General features: G+C 43.1%; 2 protein-coding genes across 3 annotated transcripts; one reads left to right on the top strand and one right to left on the bottom strand.

The window, feature by feature from the left end:
* The first annotated feature begins 443 nt into the window (after positions 1-443).
* Positions 444-7,272, top strand: LOC124691064 (protein LUTEIN DEFICIENT 5, chloroplastic-like). The gene is made up of 17 exons (XM_047224349.1): positions 444-482; positions 761-924; positions 1,046-1,271; positions 1,376-1,447; positions 1,551-1,661; positions 1,750-1,941; positions 2,049-2,210; positions 2,304-2,399; positions 2,488-2,589; positions 2,730-2,762; positions 2,862-2,942; positions 3,016-3,098; positions 3,466-3,597; positions 5,500-5,560; positions 5,846-5,911; positions 5,987-6,245; positions 6,836-7,272. Exons 1-16 carry the CDS (start codon positions 444-446, stop codon positions 6,200-6,202), a joined length of 1,836 nt encoding a protein of 611 aa, XP_047080305.1. The 3' UTR covers positions 6,203-6,245; positions 6,836-7,272.
* On the bottom strand, positions 6,808-8,233 carry LOC124693570 (uncharacterized protein YtoI-like). Of its 2 annotated transcripts, none has more exons than XM_047227054.1 (5): positions 7,903-8,233; positions 7,615-7,791; positions 7,368-7,437; positions 7,213-7,284; positions 6,808-7,086 (listed from the first exon to the last, which is right to left on the bottom strand). In XM_047227054.1, the coding sequence occupies exons 1-5, from the start codon at positions 8,164-8,166 to the stop codon at positions 7,031-7,033; spliced, it is 639 nt and encodes a 212-aa protein (XP_047083010.1). In that variant the 5' UTR covers positions 8,167-8,233; the 3' UTR covers positions 6,808-7,030. The 2 variants fall into 2 exon arrangements, with proteins under 2 accessions (XP_047083010.1, XP_047083009.1); XM_047227053.1 differs by having other exon boundaries at positions 7,615-7,794; positions 7,903-8,232.
* Positions 8,234-22,336: the final 14,103 nt, after the last annotated feature.

The raw sequence follows: 22,336 nt of genomic DNA, 5'->3' as shown, positions 1-22,336 counted from the left end.
TGTATTTTATTTTTAGAAAAGTTTCACATACTCCATCTGCGGAGAGTAGCTTGTGAGCCATTTACCTAGAGTAGATATACATTTCACCTCAAGGTCATGAATATCTTCATGCCCTCCTTAATCTTTGGATCGGCAAAGTATACTCTATTTAGCTAATCGATACTTAGCAAAGGTATTTGCACCACTTTGCATACTTTTGCCCCCTCTAAAAATTCATGCTAGGTCCATTTTTTAAGCCGCTAAAATTAAGATGCTCTAGGATCGGAGTATTCTACATGATGATCCACGATTTCACATGAGACTTTTTTTTTTGTAATTCGCTTATTTGCCATACGGCATACTGAGATACGCTGGTAATGTGGCAAAACGTGCAATAAAAATCCAATTTCACACGTGTAATCGGGAATTTTGTCTGCACTGTTGGTACGGTGGTGGAGAAGCCGATGCCGCGCGCGCTGTGGAAGGAAGTGAAGAAGATACCGGTGAGCCCGGGGCGGCAGATTCCGTTACGGCAGCTTCCAAATCCCGGCGAGTCGCCGTCGTTAGCAACAGACGGAGCACCGAGCCCCACGTCCGCAACTCCTTTTCCTCTCGCTTCCCTCCACTCTCCACGCGACGCGACTCACCTCATCCTCTCTCCCTCCGACGTGCCGGTCCACCCATGCCGCTGCACCCCGCCATGGCCACCGCCGCCGGCAGCGGCAGCAGCACCACCATCTCCACCGCACCGCCGTCCCGGCACTTCGGCGGCTCCGGCCAGGGCCGCCTCCGCCTGGCTCCTGCACCCAGCCGCCGCAGCCCGCTCCTTCGCTGCTCCGCGTCCGGCGACGGAGGCCCCGACCCGGCCCTCGAAGAGCAGAGGCGCCGCAAGGCCGAGCTGGCCGCCCGCATTTCGTCCGGCGAGTTCACCGCCCAGGGCCCCGGGTCAGTGCTCCCCGCCTCCACGCTTCATCCCGCCTCGTCTCTAGTCTCTACGCAATTTCCCTTCTTTCTTTCTTATCCGGTGTCGTGTCGATTGAATTGGGTGGACCGAAATTTCGATCAGATGGGTCGCTCCCCTCGCGGCGAGGCTGGCCAGGCTCGGCCCGCCGGGGGAGCTCGCGGCGGGGCTGCTCACCAAGGTAGCGGGCGCCGGCGCGGCGCGCAGGGGCCCGGAGCTGCCGCAGGCCACGGGGTCGATCAGTTCGGTCGTCGGAGAGGCCTTCTTCATCCCGCTCTACGACCTCTTCCTCACCTACGGCGGCGTCTTCCGCCTCAACTTCGGGCCCAAGGTGAACGCGCCGAATCGCGACCTCTAAAAATCGCAGCTTTCTGAAAAACCCTGCCGTGCTGCTGCTAATATTCTGTAGTTTATTTTTTGTACTTCTTACAACAGTCTTTCCTTATTGTCTCTGATCCTGCCGTGGCCAAGCACATTCTCAGGGACAACGCCAAGGCTTATTCCAAGGTTCGGTTGTCAGTTTGGATGCAGCCATTTTTCCCGATCAGTAATATAAATGTTTTTTTGCTCTTCAGCAATGAGTAGCCCTGTTTTATCGTTGTGGGTGCAGGGCATTCTCGCGGAGATATTGGAGTTTGTGATGGGTACGGGGTTGATCCCAGCCGATGGGGAGGTTTGGCGTGTTCGACGCCGCGCAATCGTACCAGCAATGCATCAGAAGGTTCTAGTGTTGTTCTTGCCTAATATTAAGGTTCTGTCATTGCTTTCTTTCTAGCCTAAATTTATTCACTTGAAATTTTGCTTGGCAGTATGTGACAGCGATGATCGGTCTCTTCGGCAAAGCTTCCGACCGCCTCTGCCAGAAGTTGGACAAGGCGGCAACGGACGGAGAGGATGTGGAGATGGAATCTCTCTTCTCTCGACTGACGCTGGATGTCATCGGGAAGGCGGTGTTCAATTATGAGTTTGATTCATTATCTTACGATAATGGAATAGTCGAGGTCATCTTTTTCAGACTTTGCCATATCCCTGAGTACATTATTTTCTGTTTCTTATTTACCGTATTCTCTGTGAATCTTACCTTGCTGGTTTGCTGGTGTATGATCAGGCTGTGTATGTAACACTACGAGAAGCAGAAATGCGGAGCACTTCTCCTATACCAACTTGGGAAATACCCATATGGAAAGACATCTCCCCTCGGCAGAGGAAAGTCAATGAAGCTCTTGTACTGATAAATAATATTCTCGATGAACTAATTGCTACATGCAAGGTAACCATTTTCTTATAGTTTGACCTTTGTTATTACTGTATACTGTATTTAGCGAAATTATGACACTATGAATTCTCGTTCTTACTTCTGCAGAGGATGGTAGATGAAGAAGATCTACAGTTTCATGAGGAATACATGAATGAGCAGGATCCTAGTATTCTTCACTTCCTGTTGGCATCTGGAGATGATGTATGATATAGCTGCATTTTTAAAGTTTTTTAGATGTCTGGACCTTCTAATGTTCGCATTGCTGCGATGTTCAACCCATCTACTTTAGGTATCCAGCAAGCAGCTCCGTGATGATCTGATGACAATGCTCATAGCTGGCCATGAGACCTCTGCAGCAGTCTTAACGTGGACATTTTATCTTCTATCTAAGGTGTGATATGGTCAATAACTAAAAAATTAATGCTGTAGTAGTATAGCAATATCTAATATACTGTGACGTTGATCATGTTCATATTCACTAAACCGTTATATTTTTACTTATTCTCATTGTGTTATATTGCTAATGTGCAGTATCCGAATGTAATGTCCAAGCTCCAAGCTGAGGTAGACTCACTTTTATATTTAAGGTGTTTTTTCCATGGAGGTTCACACATCTGAATCTTTCAAATGATAATTGACTTTTCTTTGCTTAATTATCCACAGGTTGATGCTGTTCTAGGAGATGGTTTACCAACGCTTGAGGATCTGAAAAAGCTAAAGTACACTACTCGAGTTATTAACGAAGTAAGTACCAAACAGTGTTACCTCACCCCAATAATGAATTTCCCACTGAACAAGAACATTACCGTTGTTGCAGTCTTTGAGACTATATCCGCAGCCACCAGTTTTGATTCGCCGCTCCCTTGAGGATGATATGCTAGGGGAATACCCAATCGGCAGGTAAACATTTTCCATAAGTATTCTGTCTGTTAAGTCACAAAAGGCGAGGCCAGCTTTAGTCTCAAGTCAAGTATAGGAAGTAAGGACTATTTATGTTTTTATCACAAAAGCACCTTGGGTACCATTGAGTTCTGCTCCCTTTGTCTATTCGCTTTTTTTCCCTTAGATACTACTGTGAGCAATATATTAACATACAGTATTACAGCCTCTTCCCAATCTTGTGCAGACTATTTTACTCAACATATTTTATTTTCTGCTTGTCCTAATGTCAATTCTGGTAGATGTAGCGAAGCTTATTCTATTGTTGCTCCATAGAAAGCTAAAATTTTATACTATAGTTCTAAAGATATATATTATATTTTCGAAGGGGAGAAGACATTTTTATATCCGTATGGAACCTTCATCGCTGCCCAAAGCATTGGGAGGATGCAGATGTTTTCAATCCAGAAAGGTGGCCTTTGGACGGACCCAACCCAAATGAGACAAACCAAAAATTCAGGTTCCATACCTATTACTGCAATGAAATGTTTTTGGGTACATCATTTGCCACTACAGTTATCAAGTTTATTACTCCCTCCATCCCAAAAACGATGTCACAGGCTTGTCTAAATTTGAATGTATCTATACACTGAATTGTGAATATATACATCCAAATTTAGACAAATCTGTGACATCCTTTTTGGTACGGATGGAGTAGCTGTTTCTACTTTCTGTTGCAACAATTGGGAGACCTTTTTTTTGCGAATTAATTGGGAGACCTTTGAATATGTTTAATTGCTTGTTGTAGTTATATTTCTTCTTCTTGCCAGAACAAAACATATACCTTTTTAGGTCAAATGACCAAAGTCGTTCACCGAGTGCGCAACTTGTTTATTCTTATGTTCTACTATGACACAGAGCATCTAACCTGCCCCTGAGATACTTATCAGTTAAGTTATATAACTACCTATTCATGTATAAGTGATAATGCTCCAACCTAGATGTTGTCCTCAGATGGGTGCAGTCAAAATTTGAATATTACCACTGATGGTCATAAAATTATTTATGTTTGTCCTGTGCGGATGATATTAATAGATTCATTGTCAAAAGTGCTTCCAAGTCAATATACTTTTATTAACATATAGTTAGAAAAATAGTAAAATGCCTCTACAGGAGACCTTATTGATACCCAAAATCACATCTATTTCCAACCGATAGTAGCACACTACAGGAGACCTTATACATAGCCACATCCCTATGATTTGCAGAATGTATTCAGAGTTTCAGACAACAATTACATGGAATATAGTTAGATGAATCTTAGAATGTGATGCAGAGATAATGAGATGGATTCAATAGATGAATCTTATTGAGGATGAAAAGTGATGCAGAGATTAATAACTTGAATTAAAGTTTATGATTAATGAATAAAAAATCTTATCAATGACAATCATGTTAAAATACTGCTCCAGTGAGCAACAGGAAATCACACTACTGATAGAAAAAGCAGCAATGAGTTGTCATCTTAAGATTTTCCAAGAAGCAGGAATCCATTGCACTGGTTATCTGTGGCGCACTTTTTTGTGACTATATTGTTGCTTTGTGAATGTCCCAAAAAAGATTCACGTATATGTCTTTCCAATAACCATTAGAATTTTAACTTTGAATAGACTGGTAGGTTTATGTGTCATAACTTTACTACCTACCCTGTAGTGACCAGTAAAATGCTTTAACAGCAGATCCCTTTTTAGGACCAGAAAAGATCAAAGTTGTAGATGACTCTTTCCTTAATGCGACATAATTAGTGGAGTTTGTATATTCTTTATATTGTTATGAATGATAAATCATAATGCTTATGTGATACATTTCTAAAGGAGTATGGACTATAAGATATCGTCAGCTGCAGTGAATGTAACAATACGAACTATGGTTGCAGCGGGCAGTTTGAACTAGGGTTGACATATTAGTTTACAAAGAAGTGATGGTCACCATTTAGTAGATAAATGCCATTTCCTAAGCATCCCGTCGAAACTCGAAATTAAAAAGAAAAAAAAGATGTACAACTAGGGTCTTGTGTTTTTTGGATTGTGGTCTTTGTGTCACTATTTTTTGTCTGTCGAGTTCTTGGTTTATGTTTTTGGAGATGCAGTCCTAAATCTTAAGCATCCTACTTACATCAGCGCTATTAGTGCTGTAGACTTGATATATCTCTTGTGAGAGCACATATTTCAAATAAACAACAAAAGAAAGGTTATAATCCTAGGTTCCATGTCAAGCTCTTAGATATCCGTTGTGTAGTTGTGGCAGCTTTCCTTCTGAAAATATTTGTGGCATCTGTTTCCTATCACTTTAACTAGTGCCTGATAAACCTGTTATAAGTTATAACTTAATTGTATTTATTTATATCTTGTTGAATTTTCAGTTACTTACCATTTGGTGGTGGACCAAGGAAATGTGTAGGTGATATGTTTGCTACTTTTGAGGTAATCCATTTTAATACTTATGGATTCCCAGCTGATGATATCGAAATAGCATTTTGCGAATTCATGAAATCTACTGGATGATGTTCTTGATTTAGCAGTATTAAGGTCTTTATTTTCAATATTTCATCTTCTAGGCTTCTTGGTATCTTCGCTTTCATGTTCTTTTGTGAAAATCAAGATTTGTTGCTCTCCTAGCAGATGCACCAAGAGGGTGCACAGCCCTCAGATAGTCATTTGTTCTGTGACTATTGAGAGAACCACTGACACTCTGCAATTTCTATTCAGAATGTTGTGGCAACGGCAATGCTTGTCAAGCGGTTTGATTTTCAGATGGCTCCAGGAGCACCTCCGGTATGTTTGCAACCAGCTTTCGGTTTCATCATAACTAATAAAATATATTCTCATATTTCGAGCAATATATTATAGGTCGAGATGACAACCGGAGCAACAATTCACACAACCAAGGGCTTGAACATGACTGTTACTCGGAGGACAAAGCCACCTGTAATTCCAAACTTACAGATGAAAGTTGTTTCCGATTCAGAAGGACGCACATTTTCTACTGCACCGGTGGGTGTTTCTACTGCTAGTATTGCTTCTGGAGAAGATCAGCAAGAGGAGGTGTCGACAAGTCGAGTGTGATTTATTATTTTTTACGCTCAGATTGCAGCGACATACATAATGAGTACGTCACATCTCAGACCTACATGAAAATTGACCTAGTTATAGTTCCTTCACGTTTGAGTCAGTTCTTTCTTCGTTATGTGCATTCATTGGCCTTTTTCCCACCTTTCTCTTGCATTGTACTACTGAAGTTTTTTCTATGATAAATCATTACCTGAAGAGCTCAAAGGATGCTGTACATCCAGTAAATAAGATGTGCTGTTTTTATCTTCAGTAAAGAAGTGCTCAGAGGCAATATAGTCCCTCGTCCTCTAAGTGGCTAGGGCAAAGGAATTTCTAATTCGCATTGTTAATCTTGCAGTCATCTCTTTTATTTAGTTGGCTGTGTTATACTTCTTTGGTGATAAGACTGTTGCACTGGCTCTGAAACCGTGTTCTTTTTGACAACTTTCTTTGACAACCTCTGAAACCGTATCCTATTATCATCATCAGTTTCTATGAATCTGCATGGCTGCACTTAATTAGATTTTATGCTCAATTTAGGCATATCATTTTTTAAGCATATTGCCACCATTCTTCTGAAACATTACTTTAAGTTGTGTGATTTTTTGCAGTGGAATTCATTGCTCATGGAAACATTTTCATTTGCAGACACCAGACCGTACAATAGAGCAGAAGCTTCCTGGTGTGCTTCTTTACAAGGAAAAGCTCTCCTAAATTCTCCCAGGCTTATTTTGGTGATTCAGGCTACAACAGTTATACAGATTATACATCTCCCTGCTACTCAAAAGTACTGCGGACACATATGTACAAATCCACAAGTACCAAGCATGGCCTCCTGCACCTCTAAATCTTCAGCATGGCCTCCAACGCGCGAAGTACGTCATCACGGGTAACTATACCTGTTAATAGTGTTTAGAATCTCATTAAGCTTGCAACATACTCTGAATAGTCAATGTTAAGGAGATAATACAGATCTAGTATATTGAGTCCTCTGTTCCTGGTTTGTCACAGTTTCTGTTACTCACCTATCACTTGGTTGTCCTGATTTACTATTGGTAATCTGTGGATCTTCTTTTTGAGCATCAGAGCAGCGGCATCTGTTGGCATCACATGTGTGTACTGTCAAACTAACTGGAAAAAATATGGAAAAATAAATAAAATGAGTGGAAACAAAGATTACCGGTCACTGTTCTATCACATGATAGCGTGATCGCTGGAGAGGTCATCACTTGTGCAATCTTTGTCCTTGACTGTTGCAACAAGTAGCAAATGGATTAGCAAACAACATGTCTTTATGTCCTCTGATATTGAGGTAGCAGCTTGTATATGTGTGCGGGTGTGGGTGTGTTTTCTTTTTCTCTCTTTGCGGCAAGAGTTTGTGTATATACATGTGTAAAACAGAAAGAGTGAAGAAGGAGGAAGCTGACCCCATGTGAAGCTCTTGTTCGATCGCTCTTGACGAGCACCCCAACACATCTCCGAGCACTGTCTACAACCGGGAGGCCCGACACAAACTCAAAGTGGCCTTCAACCTCCTCCAGCGTCTGATCTGCTGTGGCCATCAAGACAGGCGTCGACATGGCCTCGCGCAAGAGCGCTACCCGCTGCTGTAGCCAAGCATTCAAGTTCAGAGTCAAGCAAGGACCCAAGAAGAAGTAACAAGGGAGAAGATCAACAAACACAACAACAAGAAGAGTCCCAGGACAAACAAGCACCTGATCCCCAGCCTGGGCATCCTGCTGCTGCTGGGACTGAAGGTATACGCGGAAATCGTCGTAGCTGATGAGGGAGAAGTTCTCGGGCCACTCGCCGGAGATGATGGCATCAGGGTTCTCGTCGAGGCCCAGCCGGAGCCCGTTCCCGTCCATGAACGTCGACGCCCGGCACCCGACGCCACTGGCTCTGCCCCTCCTGGCGCCGCCCTCGGCCTTGGCCCCTTTGAACATGGAGCAGCTCTGCAAGGTATTGATGCAAGCCATGTACTCTTCTCTTGTGTGGATGTTCCAGTGGATTGTAACTGTGTTCTCTTGCAGATCCCAGCAAGGAGAGTGCTTTTATAATGAAACTGGAGGAGCTCACTCTGTCTATTGTCAATGAGCCGGGCTGGATGGGCATGCTTGCATGGGAAGGGAAGGGCTGGCCTACCATTGAGTGACTGGTACTGCTGAGATTCTATTATTGCATCTTTGACCTGATGAGTGACAAGTGTGCTGATAAATATCCAGTGCAGTAAAGCATGCAGTGAGCTCAGTAAAGGTTGAATCATGGTAGTTTTCTGAAGAACAGTGGCAGAAACTCAACGGTTAATCATGGTGTTTTTACCCCTCCATGGGATGGTTAATAGAGGATTGGATGATCTGGATATGTACCTAACTCTGAAAACAAGTTGCTGCTGCACCTGGTTTCCGGCATTTTTGTCACTGCTCCGAAATTCTGAATCCGGTCCAGGTTCGGATGTGGATTGACGTGGAATTGTGTACACGCGGTGCTTCTTCTCAAAATTGTACAAAAACTCGGATGCCGATGTGGCGAGCAGCGAGTGGCCGGCGAGATTCCCGTGGGGCCCTGTCACGTGGCAGCGGATAAGGAGTGCCGATCCGTCTCTCTGGTACGGTTGGTGGAGAGCTTCACCTCCGGCCAGTTGGTTGTCGTGCTGTCTCGTCGGAACAGGAAGGGCTAAACGGCCGATGGTTTCGCCGGAATTGACCGGATGCATCGAAGTGAACTCTTCTTTTTCTTCTTAGAGAGAGAGAAAGCAGCGTCTTTGGACTGAGGCTAGAGCCCGGAATTTTGATTTTTTTTTTGAAAATGGTAAGCAAGTTGCAAAAAAAAATGGTATTTCAGGATATAAACTTAGTCACGACATCCCCTAGGCTGCCATTATAGATGGGCTTTGAGATTTCAGGCTGCTTAAATGGTTGCAGCCCATCTACGTCTAACAATCCACCACCAAATCTTAAAGACACACTTGTTACTGCTTAATATAACCGCACTTGAGTAGAGACTATTAAGTTGAACTTCCATCTAGATAAGAAAACTATAGTTAACTATAATTGAACAATGAACTAAGCCTTAAATCGTCAACCTTGTGCAACAAGTTTCACTCAATGTGGTTTGATACTAAGAAGTCATAGGATTCCCCGTTGGTGGTGCTTATAAGTCATACTCATTGGCCTTTCATGGGCTTACTCGGATTCACCAAAATCCCACACATTGTGACTAGGAATGTCACTTATATATGTGTGTTCTTTCAAGATCGCCTAGGACGGTGTCTCTGTCACGTAGAGTCATTTAGAACACATTAAAACTTAGTCAAACTGCCATACAATAGCTTTGTGAGAATTTGCATCTACAACAAAGTGGGAGTATATAGTTTCAGTCAACTTAGTTGCTCGGACTTGTTTTTCCAAGTCCTAATCACGGGATATCCAATCACATAGGTTGGATTACCCCCTCGGCAACTCACGTGAGTCTCAAATCTTTTTCCATCAATGCAAGGTATATCATATTTTGTGATAGTCCATTTGTAAAAGGATCTGGCAGATTCTTAGCCGTTGGAACATGATCCAACGTGACAACTATGGAGTTTTACAGTTTGGTGAGAGACCTTAGTCTCCTCTTGACATGTTTTGAAATCTATATATTATCCTTAGAACTATTCACTTTGACAAACAGAGTTTGATTATCAACGTTCATAAGGATAGTCGGTATTGGTTTTTCAACCATTGGCAAATCCGTCAAGAGCTCATGAAGTCATTCCGTTTCGATAGTTGTTGTATCTAATATTGTGAGTCCTGCTTCTATTGTTGACCTCGTTAAGATGATCTGCTTGCATAACTTCTACTACCTCCGTTTTAAGGAATAAGGCGTTCTTGTTTTACGTGTTTTTTGTTTGACCAAGAATTACTTTAAATAGATAAAGATTGTTTATATGAAATTAGCATCATTAAAAAGTGCTTTTCAATACGAATCCAATGATACTATATACATATAATATAATCAAGATTTTGTTGCTCAACTTTTATGGTCAAAGTTCGTCTTGGAATACGTGTGCGCCTTATTCCTTGAAATGGAGGTAGTAGGAAACAACACCACCACCAAGAGTGAATACATATCCACTTGTGTCTTCATCTCGTCAGCATCCGATATCCAATTTGAATCACTATACCTTTGAATTTCTATCGCAAACCCGATATAATGAATTGCATAACTCATTGTTCCTTTAGATAGCATATCACTCTCTCAAGAGCATACCAATGATCATCTCCCGGGTTGGCCACAAATTGTCTTAGTTTGCACACAACAAACAGGATGTTAGGCCTCGTAGCGCATGCCAAATACATGAGCGAACCAATAATTTGAGAGTATCTCAATAGATCCCTTGATGCCTTCTCATTCTTTCGAAGTGAGACGCTAGAATCATAAAGCGTTGGGGAAGATTCGGACTCAACATAGCCAAATTTATTTGACACCTTCTCAACATAATGTGATTGCACAAGTGTAATCCAATTATTCTCACCTCTCAACAGGACATCGCCTGTGTTTTCCCCTCCGTCCAGTTGGTTGTCGTGGTGTCTTGTGGTGTCTTGTGGCTGATGGTTTCCTGGAATTGACCAAGTGCTTCGAAGAAATCTCTATTTTTTCCTAAAGAGAGAAAACATCGTCTTTGTACTAAGGCTAGTACCCAGAATTTTGAAACAATAAAATTAGTTATGTAGTAGAAAGTTTGAAATAAGGGCGTGACTAATTCTAATTCTCAGTCAGGTCATCAAATCCCAGTTGCAACTCACGAGTAGCACAAATCACGAAGCAATACAACGGTTCGAGGCAATTGCAACCCATATTGCAACTAATAACTAGCACCAATCATGAGACAATCCAGCGGTTTACTCCCTCCATCTCAGTTTAGTAGTCTTCCCCGTATCCCTAGGTCGCCAATTTGACCTATATAATTTAAATTATATAATGCAAAAATTATATCATTAGAAAATAGAACATCTAAACTTTCTATTACTTTTCTTTTTGTAGTAGAGTATAATGTATTTCACATCAAGTGCGTGCTTGCAGAGAAAAATCTGTATGTGAGGGAAACCATTGAAGAGACCAGCAAGCTGAAAGCGGAGCTAAATAATAAGACCTCGAAATTCAATGCAAACATGGCCGAAAAAAGCAAAGAGACTCATCGGCGGGATCAAGATTCAGGAGCTTTCCGACCAGGTAAAATCCTTGGCAGAGAAAGATAAGCTGCTCGAGCGAACCCAACGGCAAGTAAATGAGCTGAATGCCAAACTTCAAGCTGCTGGGGCGGAAGCAAAGCTTATTGAGTCCGAGATTCTGCGTAAGTGTCGTATGAACTTTCTATTCTCCGACTTACTTTTGAATTGTAGAATAACTTGCTTCTATTATCCTTTGCAGCACCTCTGGTTTTGATTCTTGATCTTAGGGTCTGCGACGTTGTGTTCAACTGTTCAAGGATGTTAGACACGTCATCAATGTGCTAATGGATTCTTGGCCGAAAGTTAGCAAGTCCTTGAGCATCAAATAATCCAAGACCAACTACGCTGTGTTCAGAATGGTACATGAACGATGGCATGGTTGCGCGCAACCAACTGCGCGAATGGTCTGGAAGATGACTGCGTCACCTGTACAAGCAGAGGGATTTGCATGCGACGATGCAAAATCTGGAGTTTGGCCGAGGAGCTGCAGCAGGTGAATGCAAGCAGCAGATATAGCATAGCAGTAGAATTTTTTTTTCGATAACAGACGCTTTCTTAGTTAATGTTTAAATACAGATTAATTAGACCAAAGCAAGATGGATGCGGTCGTCCTTGATGTGATGCAAAGATTGTTGTAGAGAGAAACAAAGAGGAACCAGCCGTGAGAATGTTTGGCTCCGCGAATTGCGGAGAGCCGTTGAGGGCGAACTCCGGGCGATTCTGGGCGCTCGCAGACGATGCTGCCTCGGAGTTTTCCGTCGAGGATGATGATCCTGTGACCGGGTTCTCGAGGTATCTCGACTGCTCACCTGCGTCGGAAGGATGCGTGATGGTGGAGGCGGAGGTTTCAGCGCTGCGGCGTAGGGAGGAGAAGAAAATGAGGCAACGTCAGGCTGCGATCACCATCAATTCAGGTGCGTTTTTTGACTCAGTTCAATCTGTTTCGGCTGATGTTGATCGTCAACGCAGATCTAGCGGTAGGAAACAGAAGATCTGCACGCCAGTACTTTCGCCATCGACCTTTCTGTTGGATTCTTTTGATGCCAGTGAATGGATTCTGGTTCAACGGAGGAGGCGTATGGCTAGGATGGCTGGGCCGATGAAGAGCATGCAGTTTCGCTCCCCAGTTCATCGCCGGCAGAGATCGAGTCCCTTGCGTGATCTGAGTTCGTCACTGATGCATCAACGGGATACTCGTTTTTTCAAATCTGTGGTTTCTGAATTGGGCCGGGCTGTATCATGTGTTTCGGCGTTGACTCATCCGGTTCCTCACAAGGGCGGTATGGGCCCGGAACCGATGATCACGAACCGATCGGCCACACGTGTGACTCGTTTTGATCGAGATCCACGTAGTCGGCTAGGTTTCGCCAAACTTTCGTTCCGTCCCTGCTCCTCGTATTCCTCTCGCTATCGCCAGTTGCCGCCGCCGTCATGAATCGCGGCGGAGGGAACTCGTCGAGGGGGGGCCGGGGAAGTGGGAGATGGGATGCTGGAGGTCATGGTCCGCCGCCGGGCGGAAGGCAGAACTTTGAGCAAGGCGGCCCGAGTGGCACGGCAGGCAACGGGGGTAACTTTGGCAATGGAGATGAGCGCTCATCCGATGTGTTCGGTGATGGCATCTTCCGAGCTGGTCATGGTCGCCCTAATAATGCCGGGGCGTATAGGAATCAGCAAGGGTTTAACAGAGGCTACAATAGAAATTTCGGAGGTAACAATTTCAATCGACGACCATCCAATACTTATGTTCGCCGAGATAATTTGCCTAGTGACAGCCCTGATCTTGCTGGTTTGAATGAAGTCCAAAAACATATTGTGAAAGAGGCGGCAGAGGCTTTTGCGAAACAATTACTTGCTTCTGCTAATTCAGATTTGGGAGTTGTTGCTACACCAGCTGTTACAGAACCTGTGCGTCCTGTACCTCCTGTGAATAGGCAAACTCATGTGGCAAGGAATACTGCGGTACAGCTTTCCTCTGAGGTTAACTCGGCCGGTGCTAGGGGTCATGGACAGGTTCATGGTGATGTGATCACTGAGACGGTTCAAACCAATTCTGTTACTCACCACCAGGTACCTGTCTCGGCTGTGGCTGCAAAGAAGAAGGGACCCGAGTGTTTCAGATGTCACCAAACTGGGCACTGCATCAATGATTGTAAAGCAGATATTTGTGATTGTTGTCAAAGTGCCGATCATGTAACTCGAGATTGCCCAATTTTGCGTGCTCCCAAACCACGAATTGGTGTATATGGAGTGGGTCATGCGGATTTAACTTTTTGGAAATTACCTATCTCTGGTGATGTCCGGCCTCGTGTTGAGAATACAAGGTTGGGTAAAGTGACAGTTGAGGGTGGGATCATGACCATACCTGAGCTAATTGTGGAGCTGCAGTTTTTGATGCATGATGATGAGTACCAATGGGACGTTCAGCAGATGGAGGATAATGTTTTCAAGGTAAATTTTCCAAGTAGGAGTGATTTGGTGAAGGCTCAGCACTTTGGCAGGTTCTGTGTGCCGAGAACACAAATTACTCTTTCTTTTGATTTCTGGAGAAAGGACGTTGAACCGGTCTGGACGGCAGAAGAAGTATGGGTCAGAGTTCATGGTCTACCTCCTTTTGCTCTTGATGAAATTCCAGCGCTGTGGGCTTTTGGTGACATTTTTGGTGAGACTATGGATATTGATTTACCCTTTACAAGGGCCAATAATGTGCTAAGAATTCGTATTAGTTGTTTGGATCCTTCTCTTATTCCTGCTAATCTTGATGTGAAGATTCGCAATGATTTCTTTAGACTACGTTTTGAAGTTGAGGGTTTCAAAGCTCCAACGACAAGTAAGGAAAGTTTGTCCGAAGATATGCATAAGGATGATGATATGGATCATGATGGTCCTAGTAACAACTCCGGAGATGATTTGGATAGAGAAGTCAAGAGAAAGAAAAATGTGGAGGGAGGCAAAGATAATGATCAACCACCACATCAAGCTCCTTTGACAAGCACATCTCTCTCTTTACTACCTACTACTGTTTCTCAAGAGAAGGTTAATATAGATACGTGTGTTTTGCCTAGGTATAATAATGTTAATATGATTACATCTTTACCTCATGATTGTATGTTATCAACACCTAAATGTCTTGACTCACTTTTTAGAGATGTGGCTGTTTCGGAAGAAGTGGAGGGGCATATGGCTACCTCGGACCTGGGCATGGCTATCCTTGATGAGCAGGGAGCTGTTCACTCTTCGGTTCAGCAAATTGGCAGCGGGCTGGAAGTCATTGGTGCGGCCGGGAAGGAGGCTCAGGTGGTCGTGCATGACACACGCCTGCGGGATTCGTCTGTGAATAGCGCGGCGACCCATGTTGTGCATGGTGCATACAGCCACGGCGCGCCGGGTACGACGAGCACGTCGATCGCTGCGCAGACGGCTGCGGTGCATGGCGCATGCAGCCCTCGAACGCCGATCAGGCCTGGTACGTCGATCATATCGCCGACGCCGTTTGTTTCGTCCACGCCACTAATATCGCAGGCCCAGATTTCTTCGGCCCCTGCCAAACCGTCTTCACAGGCTTTTTCATCTAATGCAACTACCGATCTGCCTATGGTGAATGCAAAACGTACCTATGTTCATACGGTTAAACCGAAGCAGACAAATACTAATGTGTCTTCTCTGCCAAAGTCGGTGAATAGCATGGTTAGTATTACTGATAATTCATCTACCTGTTTGCATGATAATGTTACTATTACAACTTGTCCAAATTATATTGTTTCTCAGGCAGATGGTATTGCAAACAAGAAAACGGTACCGGCCATAATGACTACTCCAGTATCTAAAACTCACTCTATTGAAGAGGTGATTGCTTATGGCGGCATAAGATCTCAGGAGGCAAAAGGTGTGAGGTCGAGTGGAAGACTTCGCGCACAACCCAATGCGGATGCGACTCAGCTTGAAAAAGCTATGATGCTAGCACAAAGGCGTAATGAGAACTTTGCGCAAGGTACTTCGCAACCTCACTCGTTACTTAACTTTACAGATGAACAGATTATCCATAATGCTGCTGTTTTGGGTATTTCTATGGGTAATTCAGTTACGGAACAGTTTAGTGCGGCACATAAAATTAAAGATAATGAACTCCAAAGGACAATCACTATTCTGAAAAATAATGAGTCGGTTACAGGGGAAAAGGTGCCTTGTCTTGTTGTTTCACATGCGTCTGATTTAGTGGTGGATCTAGATGATGATGAACATCTACTGAATGATAATGATAATTTGTTATGTACTTCCCCTGTCGTAAACAAGACAAGAAGAAATAAAAAGAAAAAATCTTATGATAACAACAAGGTTAGACGCAGTAACAGAATCCGCAATAAACTTTACACATAGATGGCAATGAATTCTTTGTGTGGTTTGACATGGAATAGTGAGGGTTTTGGTGATCCAGGCAAACACCTTTTTGTAAAAGAATCTATTAGAGAACATCGGCTAGATTATATTGCACTTCTGGAGACTGGGAGATCCAATTTTACTGTTCCTTTCCTTAGAGATTTAGCATGTGGGAAGGATTTTTGTTGGTTTTGTTTACCACCCCAGGGTCGTTCCGGAGGTATATTGGTTGGAATTAATACTAACACTTTAAGAGTTAATCATGTAGTTAATGGTGACTTTTGTGTCAAGCTATCTTTGAAGTCAAAAATTGATGGTTTTGAGTGGGTTTTGGTGCCGGTGTATGGGGCTGCCCAGGATTCTCTCAAACATGATTTTTTGTCTGAATTAGTACGTTTGTGTGAGGCTGAACCGTTACCTATGCTTCTAGCTGGAGATTTTAATATCCTTAGGAAACCGGAGGACAAGAGTAATAATAATTATAATCCTCGATGGCCCTTCATTTTTAATGCCATTATTGAGAGCTTAAATCTGAAGGAAATTGCACTGTCAGGACGCCAATACACTTGGGCTAGTCGGCGAGAAACCCCTACTTATGAGAAATTGGACCGTGTGTTAGCTAGTGTGGAGTGGGAACAAAAATTCCCTTTGGTATCGGTGAGGGCTTTACCTCGGTCGGGGTCTGACCATACACCGCTTCTTATTGATTCGGGAAATCATGCACATCTAGGAAACAAAGCTAGATTTTCTTTTGAGCTGTCTTGGTTTCAACAGGAGGGGTTTTATGATATGGTGGCAGCTGAATGGGCTGCAAGTCCTATGGGGGTCTCACCGATTGACACATGGCAGAAGAAGATTAGGCACATAAGAAGATTTTTAAGGGGTTGGGCGAAAAACTTAAGTGGGAAATATAAACTAGAGAAAGAAAGGTTACTCGCGACTATTGATTTTTTAGATATTAAGGCCGAGACTTGTCCTCTATCTAGTGTTGAGAGGGTTGAGTTAAAGCTGGCTAATGACAAGTTGAATAAACTTAGAAGGTCTGAGGAAACCAAATGGGCACAGCGAGCCAAAGTTAAGTACGTGCAAGAAGGGGGCAATAATACAAAATACTTCCATCTAATTGCTAATGGGAAACACAGAAAGAAGAAAATTTTCCAACTTGAACAGGAGGAGGGTACGATTGTTGGGGATGTAAACCTTAGAACTTATATTACTGAATATTACAAAAAACTTTTTGGAGAACCGGAACATAGTTCGGTAGTAATGATGGAGGATAGAATTGATGATATTCCTCAAGTTTCCGCAGCTGAAAATGAGATTTTGATCAAAGACTACTCTTTTGCGGAAGTCCATGAGGCAATCTCGCAGATGAAACATAATAAAGCACCGGGACCAGATGGGTTTCCGGCAGAGTTTTATCAAACCTTTTGGGAAGTAATAAAATTGGATTTGATGGCGCTTTTTATTTCCTTCCAAAGAGGTGAGTTACCGTTACATAGGCTAAACTTTGGGGTCATTACTCTATTACCGAAAAAGATAATGCGACACAAATTCAACAGTACCAGTCCTATCCGTTTACTCAACGTGGTGTTTAAGATTTTCACTAAAGTTGCCACCATTCGTATTACTGCTGTAGCTCATAATGTCATTAAGCCTACCCAGTCTGCGTTCATGCCGGGCAGACATATTCTAGAGGGAGTAGTCGTGCTTCATGAGTCTATACATGAATTGCATCGAAAAAAGTTAGATGGTGTTCTCTTCAAAATTGACTTTGAGAAGGCATATGATAAGGTTAAATGGCCCTTTTTACAACAAGTTTTGCGTATGAAGGGATTTAATGAAATATGGTGTAATCGAATTAAACAATATGTTCAAGGAGGGAGTGTGGGAATTAGGGTGAATGATGATATTGGCCATAATTTCCAAACTAGGAAAGGTTTGAGACAGGGTGATCCTTTGTCTCCGATTCTTTTCAATATTGTTGCGGATATGTTAGCTATTCTTATTGCTAGAGCTAAGGAAGCGGGTCAAATTGGGGGGCTGTTATCTCATCTAGTTGACGGTGGCATTTCAATCCTACAATATGCTGATGACACAATCTTATTTATGGAACATGACATTGCCAAAGCACTCAATATGAAATTAATATTATGTATTTTTGAACAACTTTCCGGTTTGAAAATCAACTTTCATAAGAGCGAGATTTTCTGTTTTGGTAGAGCAAAGGATATTGAACAACAATATATGCAAATTTTTGGTTGTGAGGCCGGAGCTTTACCTTTTAGATATCTTGGAATTCCCATCCATCACCGAATATTGAGAAATGCTGAATGGAATCCAGTTGAAACCCGTTTTGCTTCTAAATTGGGATGTTGGCGTAGTAAAATGCTTTCTTATGGGGATAGGTTGGTCCTCATTAACTCGGTATTAACAAGTTTACCAATGTTCATGCTATCTTTCATGGAAATCCCAGTGGGGGTTAGGAAAAGATTAGATTTTTATAGATCTAATTTTTTCTGGCAATCCGACGAACAAAAGAAAAGGTACCGGCTCTCTAAATGGAACATGATTTGTAGGCCTAAAGATCGGGGGGATTAGGGATTGAAGTTTTGGAACTAAAGAACAAATGCTTACTTAGTAAATGGTTATTCAAACTTCTCACCGAACAAGGAATGTGGCAAGAAATTCTGCATAACAAGTACCTACATTCTAAAACTCTAGCGCAAGTTCAGGTTAAACCTACGGACTCACCTTTTTGGAAAGGGCTCATGAAAGTCAAATCTGATTTTTTTAGTAGAGGGTTATTCAAAGTTGGTGATGGTGGTTCTGTCCGTTTTTGGGAAGATATCTGGTTAGGAGATGTACCTCTATCACAGCAATATCCATCTCTTTATAATATTGTTCACCATAGAGATGTTCTAGTGTCCACTGTTTTGTCTCAGACTCCGTTGAATATTACATTCAGGAGAGGCTTAAATGATCAAAAATATAATGAATGGTTACATTTGTGTCAACGCCTCATTAATATCAATCTTACTGACGAACCTGATAAGTTTGTATGGAAGCTTACAGATTCGGGTTTGTTCACGCTTAAGTCTATGTATCTTGACTATATGAATGGTCATACAAGATTTCTGCGCAAATATTTATGGAAACTTAAAATACCTTTAAAGATTAAAATTTTTATGTGGTTTCTTAACAATAAGGTTTTACTTACTAAGGACAATTTGGCCAAACGTAAGTGGACAGGATCTCAAAAGTGTTGTTTCTGTGATACAAATGAAACTGTGGATCATTTGTTCCTTACATGTCCTTTTGCTACTATTATTTGGAGGATGATTTTCTTTGCCTATAATATTCCGCCTCCCACGAGTGTTAACAATATGTTTGGGAACTGGTTGTATGAAGTTCCGAAAAAATATAAAAGTAGAATTAGGATTGGTATATCTGCTATATGCTTGGACAATATGGAATACCGTAAATGATATAATTTTTAATAATCAAAAGGGTACTAACTTTTTGCAGGTTATTCATCGAGCTGTGCATTGGATACAGCTATGGGCTTTCCTGTTACCGGAGGATCAGCGCAAGGATATGGATACTGGCTGCCACAAGCTGCTGGTGGTTACTCAGGATTTCTACTACCGGGCTACTGGGTGGCGACACAAGTAATAGGATAGAGTATGGCTAGCCTATTTAGGTGTCTTTTGTTCCGATGGTTGATTCATGTTGCAACCATATCGGGTTTATGACTGTAATTCATGTGATTCTCATACTTGTACTTCAGACTTCGTGATTTTTAATAAAAAGGCCGTGTGCATCAATTGATGCAGAGGCTGGAGCGATTGCTCCTTTATCTAAAAAAAACTCACTGGCTGTACATTATGTTCGTTTGTGCTCCTGTGCTGTCCAATTTAGAGGCGATATATATGATGGATGATTCGTTTGGACTTGTTCTTGCCAGCTGAGGGTTGTGGAGAAGAACTTGGCTGCGTACGTTACCAGGAGAGTTGGTTGCTGGCGCCTGCCGCTTGCGTCTCAAGTTCTACTCCCTCACTTCTGCATCCGTCACTGCCTCACTGGTGGTCTCAAAGCTGTGGAATTCACGAGATATATACCGATCGAGATGAGGTAGCTGAGCTTCATCATCCAAAGCAAACGCCTCCAGGAAGTCGGATCAATATTCCGTCCAATCCAATGAAGGCCGAGTCAAGTAGTTTCACCCTACTAGAACGTACGCATTGAGACCGGCTCTGCTTCGACCATGTCCGTGTGGTCAGATTAACTCGTCGTTACAGCCACTTGGGACGCACGAACGTGGTAGCGACAGACACGCCTGGAGAATGCCATGATTCGCCGAAGTGTGTCGACCTTGAATACTACGGTGACGACGCTGGATCACCCTCGAATCATTGCTCGAAGCACCAAACACTCGGTCACCTCTGGCCAATTAGGATCACACAGTATTCTGTGATCGATGCAACCCATGCCTTGCCACCACCATGATTTTGTATCTGATTATTCACCCCACGGCCAAAGAACGCGGTGCCTGTTGTTCCTCTGCTCTATGCTACCGCACTTACCACTCTCTTTTGAAAGCGAGACAGAGGATGCCGACGACCCCAACCATGGCCGGAGAAGATAAGTCGCGACGCCATCAGGAGCAAAACAGAGGGTTAGAAAAGTGGGGAGCTGAGAAAACAAGGCCCGCGGCGACACTGAGGATCGCCAATCCCGCCGCCCCACCCCAGCTAAGGGCTTGTTCAATTCAAACGAATTGTGTACAATTTTGGAAGAATTTAGATCCATAAAATTTTTACTACACCCTCTTATCCAAATTAATTGATTTAACTGGATCGGAGGCAATACAAACGTTTTTGATTCATAGGATTGCAATCCTTTGAAATTCCTGCAATGGATTCATTTGCACTATGGATTGGAGGAAATTTTCCCTTCACTCCAACCTTTTTTTTATAATTTTTTTTGTTTTCTTGTGCAATCAAACGCTCGTCTTGGATCCAAAATCATGTAGTTTCCTAATCCTATATAATTGGAGAAGACATGACATTTTAATCCTATGTTTTTTTATTTCTATGTTCTAAAAATCCTGCGAATCAAACAAGCTATTGTGTGGGAGCTTGTGATGATTTTTGAAAGAGGTTGACTCTGTGAAATTTTTTTTAGCGAAGCATGTGTATTTGGGTAGGAAATAAGTGGTAAAGGTACTAAAAAAAAGCACATGTGTCTCTATACGTCCCGCAATCCACAACAGGTGTGGTGTAAAGAAGCTCGTTTAGGGGTAGTGAGTTGACTTGGTCCACCATACAACCATCTATCATGTCCAGCATAAAGCATGGAACATTTCTGCATAATCTTACATTTTCTCGATCTTACGGAAGGTTTTGGTCATTTACCAAGGACATCTACACTAGATAAGCTATCCATGAAGTATAATCATTCACTCTCACTTGAACCTATATTTGGCGAGAAAGGCATTCAAAGTTGTAGTCTTTGGCGGCTCGAGCCATCAAGCACTTCGGTTATCCCTTTGTATGGATATGGTTATTTTATTTAGAGCATATCTGATTTCTAGCCATAATTTTTCAAACCACAGTGTGGTTAGCAACAGAAGTCCGGCTTAAAATATTGAAACCAAATTTTAGCAAAAGTGGGAAAAAAAATTAAAATCTATAACAAATGAATCATACATGCAGTAAAAGTAAAAGTGTAGTAAAATACAAACACATGCCAACTAAATTTTGGCTACATGCAGTAAAAGTGCAGTAAGAAGCAAACACACACCAACTAAATTTTGGCTTCGCAAAAATGTGGCTATGAACCAAACATCCCCTTAAAATCGAGTCGAAAACCTGGTTGCCTACTTCTTAACCTATGGCCGGCCTTGGTATAAGACCCGTGTACATGCCACATTACATCGCACCCACTACACTCTACAATCCAGCATCGCGGTACACGGTATGGAATTACACGGTGGACGGGCGAGTGGGTGGGTTTTAGGTGTAAATTTTTCTTGTACAGAAAAAAGGACTGAAAAAGATGCTAGGGTTTTACCAAGGTAGAAGCAATCGGAAGCAGCGAGAGAACCAAACCACACACACAACACACACAGACAGAGAGAGAGATACCCCAAATCGGAGGGTTTTACCCGGCCGTTCCTCTCCGCCATCCTCCGCCCCGTCCCCGTCGCCGTCGCCGGCGAGGCCTCCTCCTCCCCCTCCACCCTCCCTCCGGCCAGATCGGATCAGACCAACCCCCCCTGCCTCCTCTGCCACCGGTTCTTGCCCCGACCCACCCACCAACCCGACCAAACCCCATTCCGAATCCGCCTTGCCGTAGCTCGGCGGTTACCGCCGGCGCCCCTCGAATCCGCGCGCGCGTCGCTCCCACGCGCGCGTCCCCGCCCCGTCCGCAATCTCTGCCCATTCGGGCTCCTCCCAAGGTACGAGCCCGTCTAATCGATTCCCTCGTACGATTGGTTAAACCCCACCGACCTGACTCTGCAATTCTTTTTCGAGATCCCCTCAGCGGCCGCTCT

This window comes from Lolium rigidum, chromosome 2 (assembly GCF_022539505.1).
Source record: "Lolium rigidum isolate FL_2022 chromosome 2, APGP_CSIRO_Lrig_0.1, whole genome shotgun sequence".
NCBI classification, from domain to species: domain Eukaryota; kingdom Viridiplantae; phylum Streptophyta; class Magnoliopsida; order Poales; family Poaceae; genus Lolium; species Lolium rigidum.
This window is presented reverse-complemented; position numbering and strand designations above follow the sequence as displayed.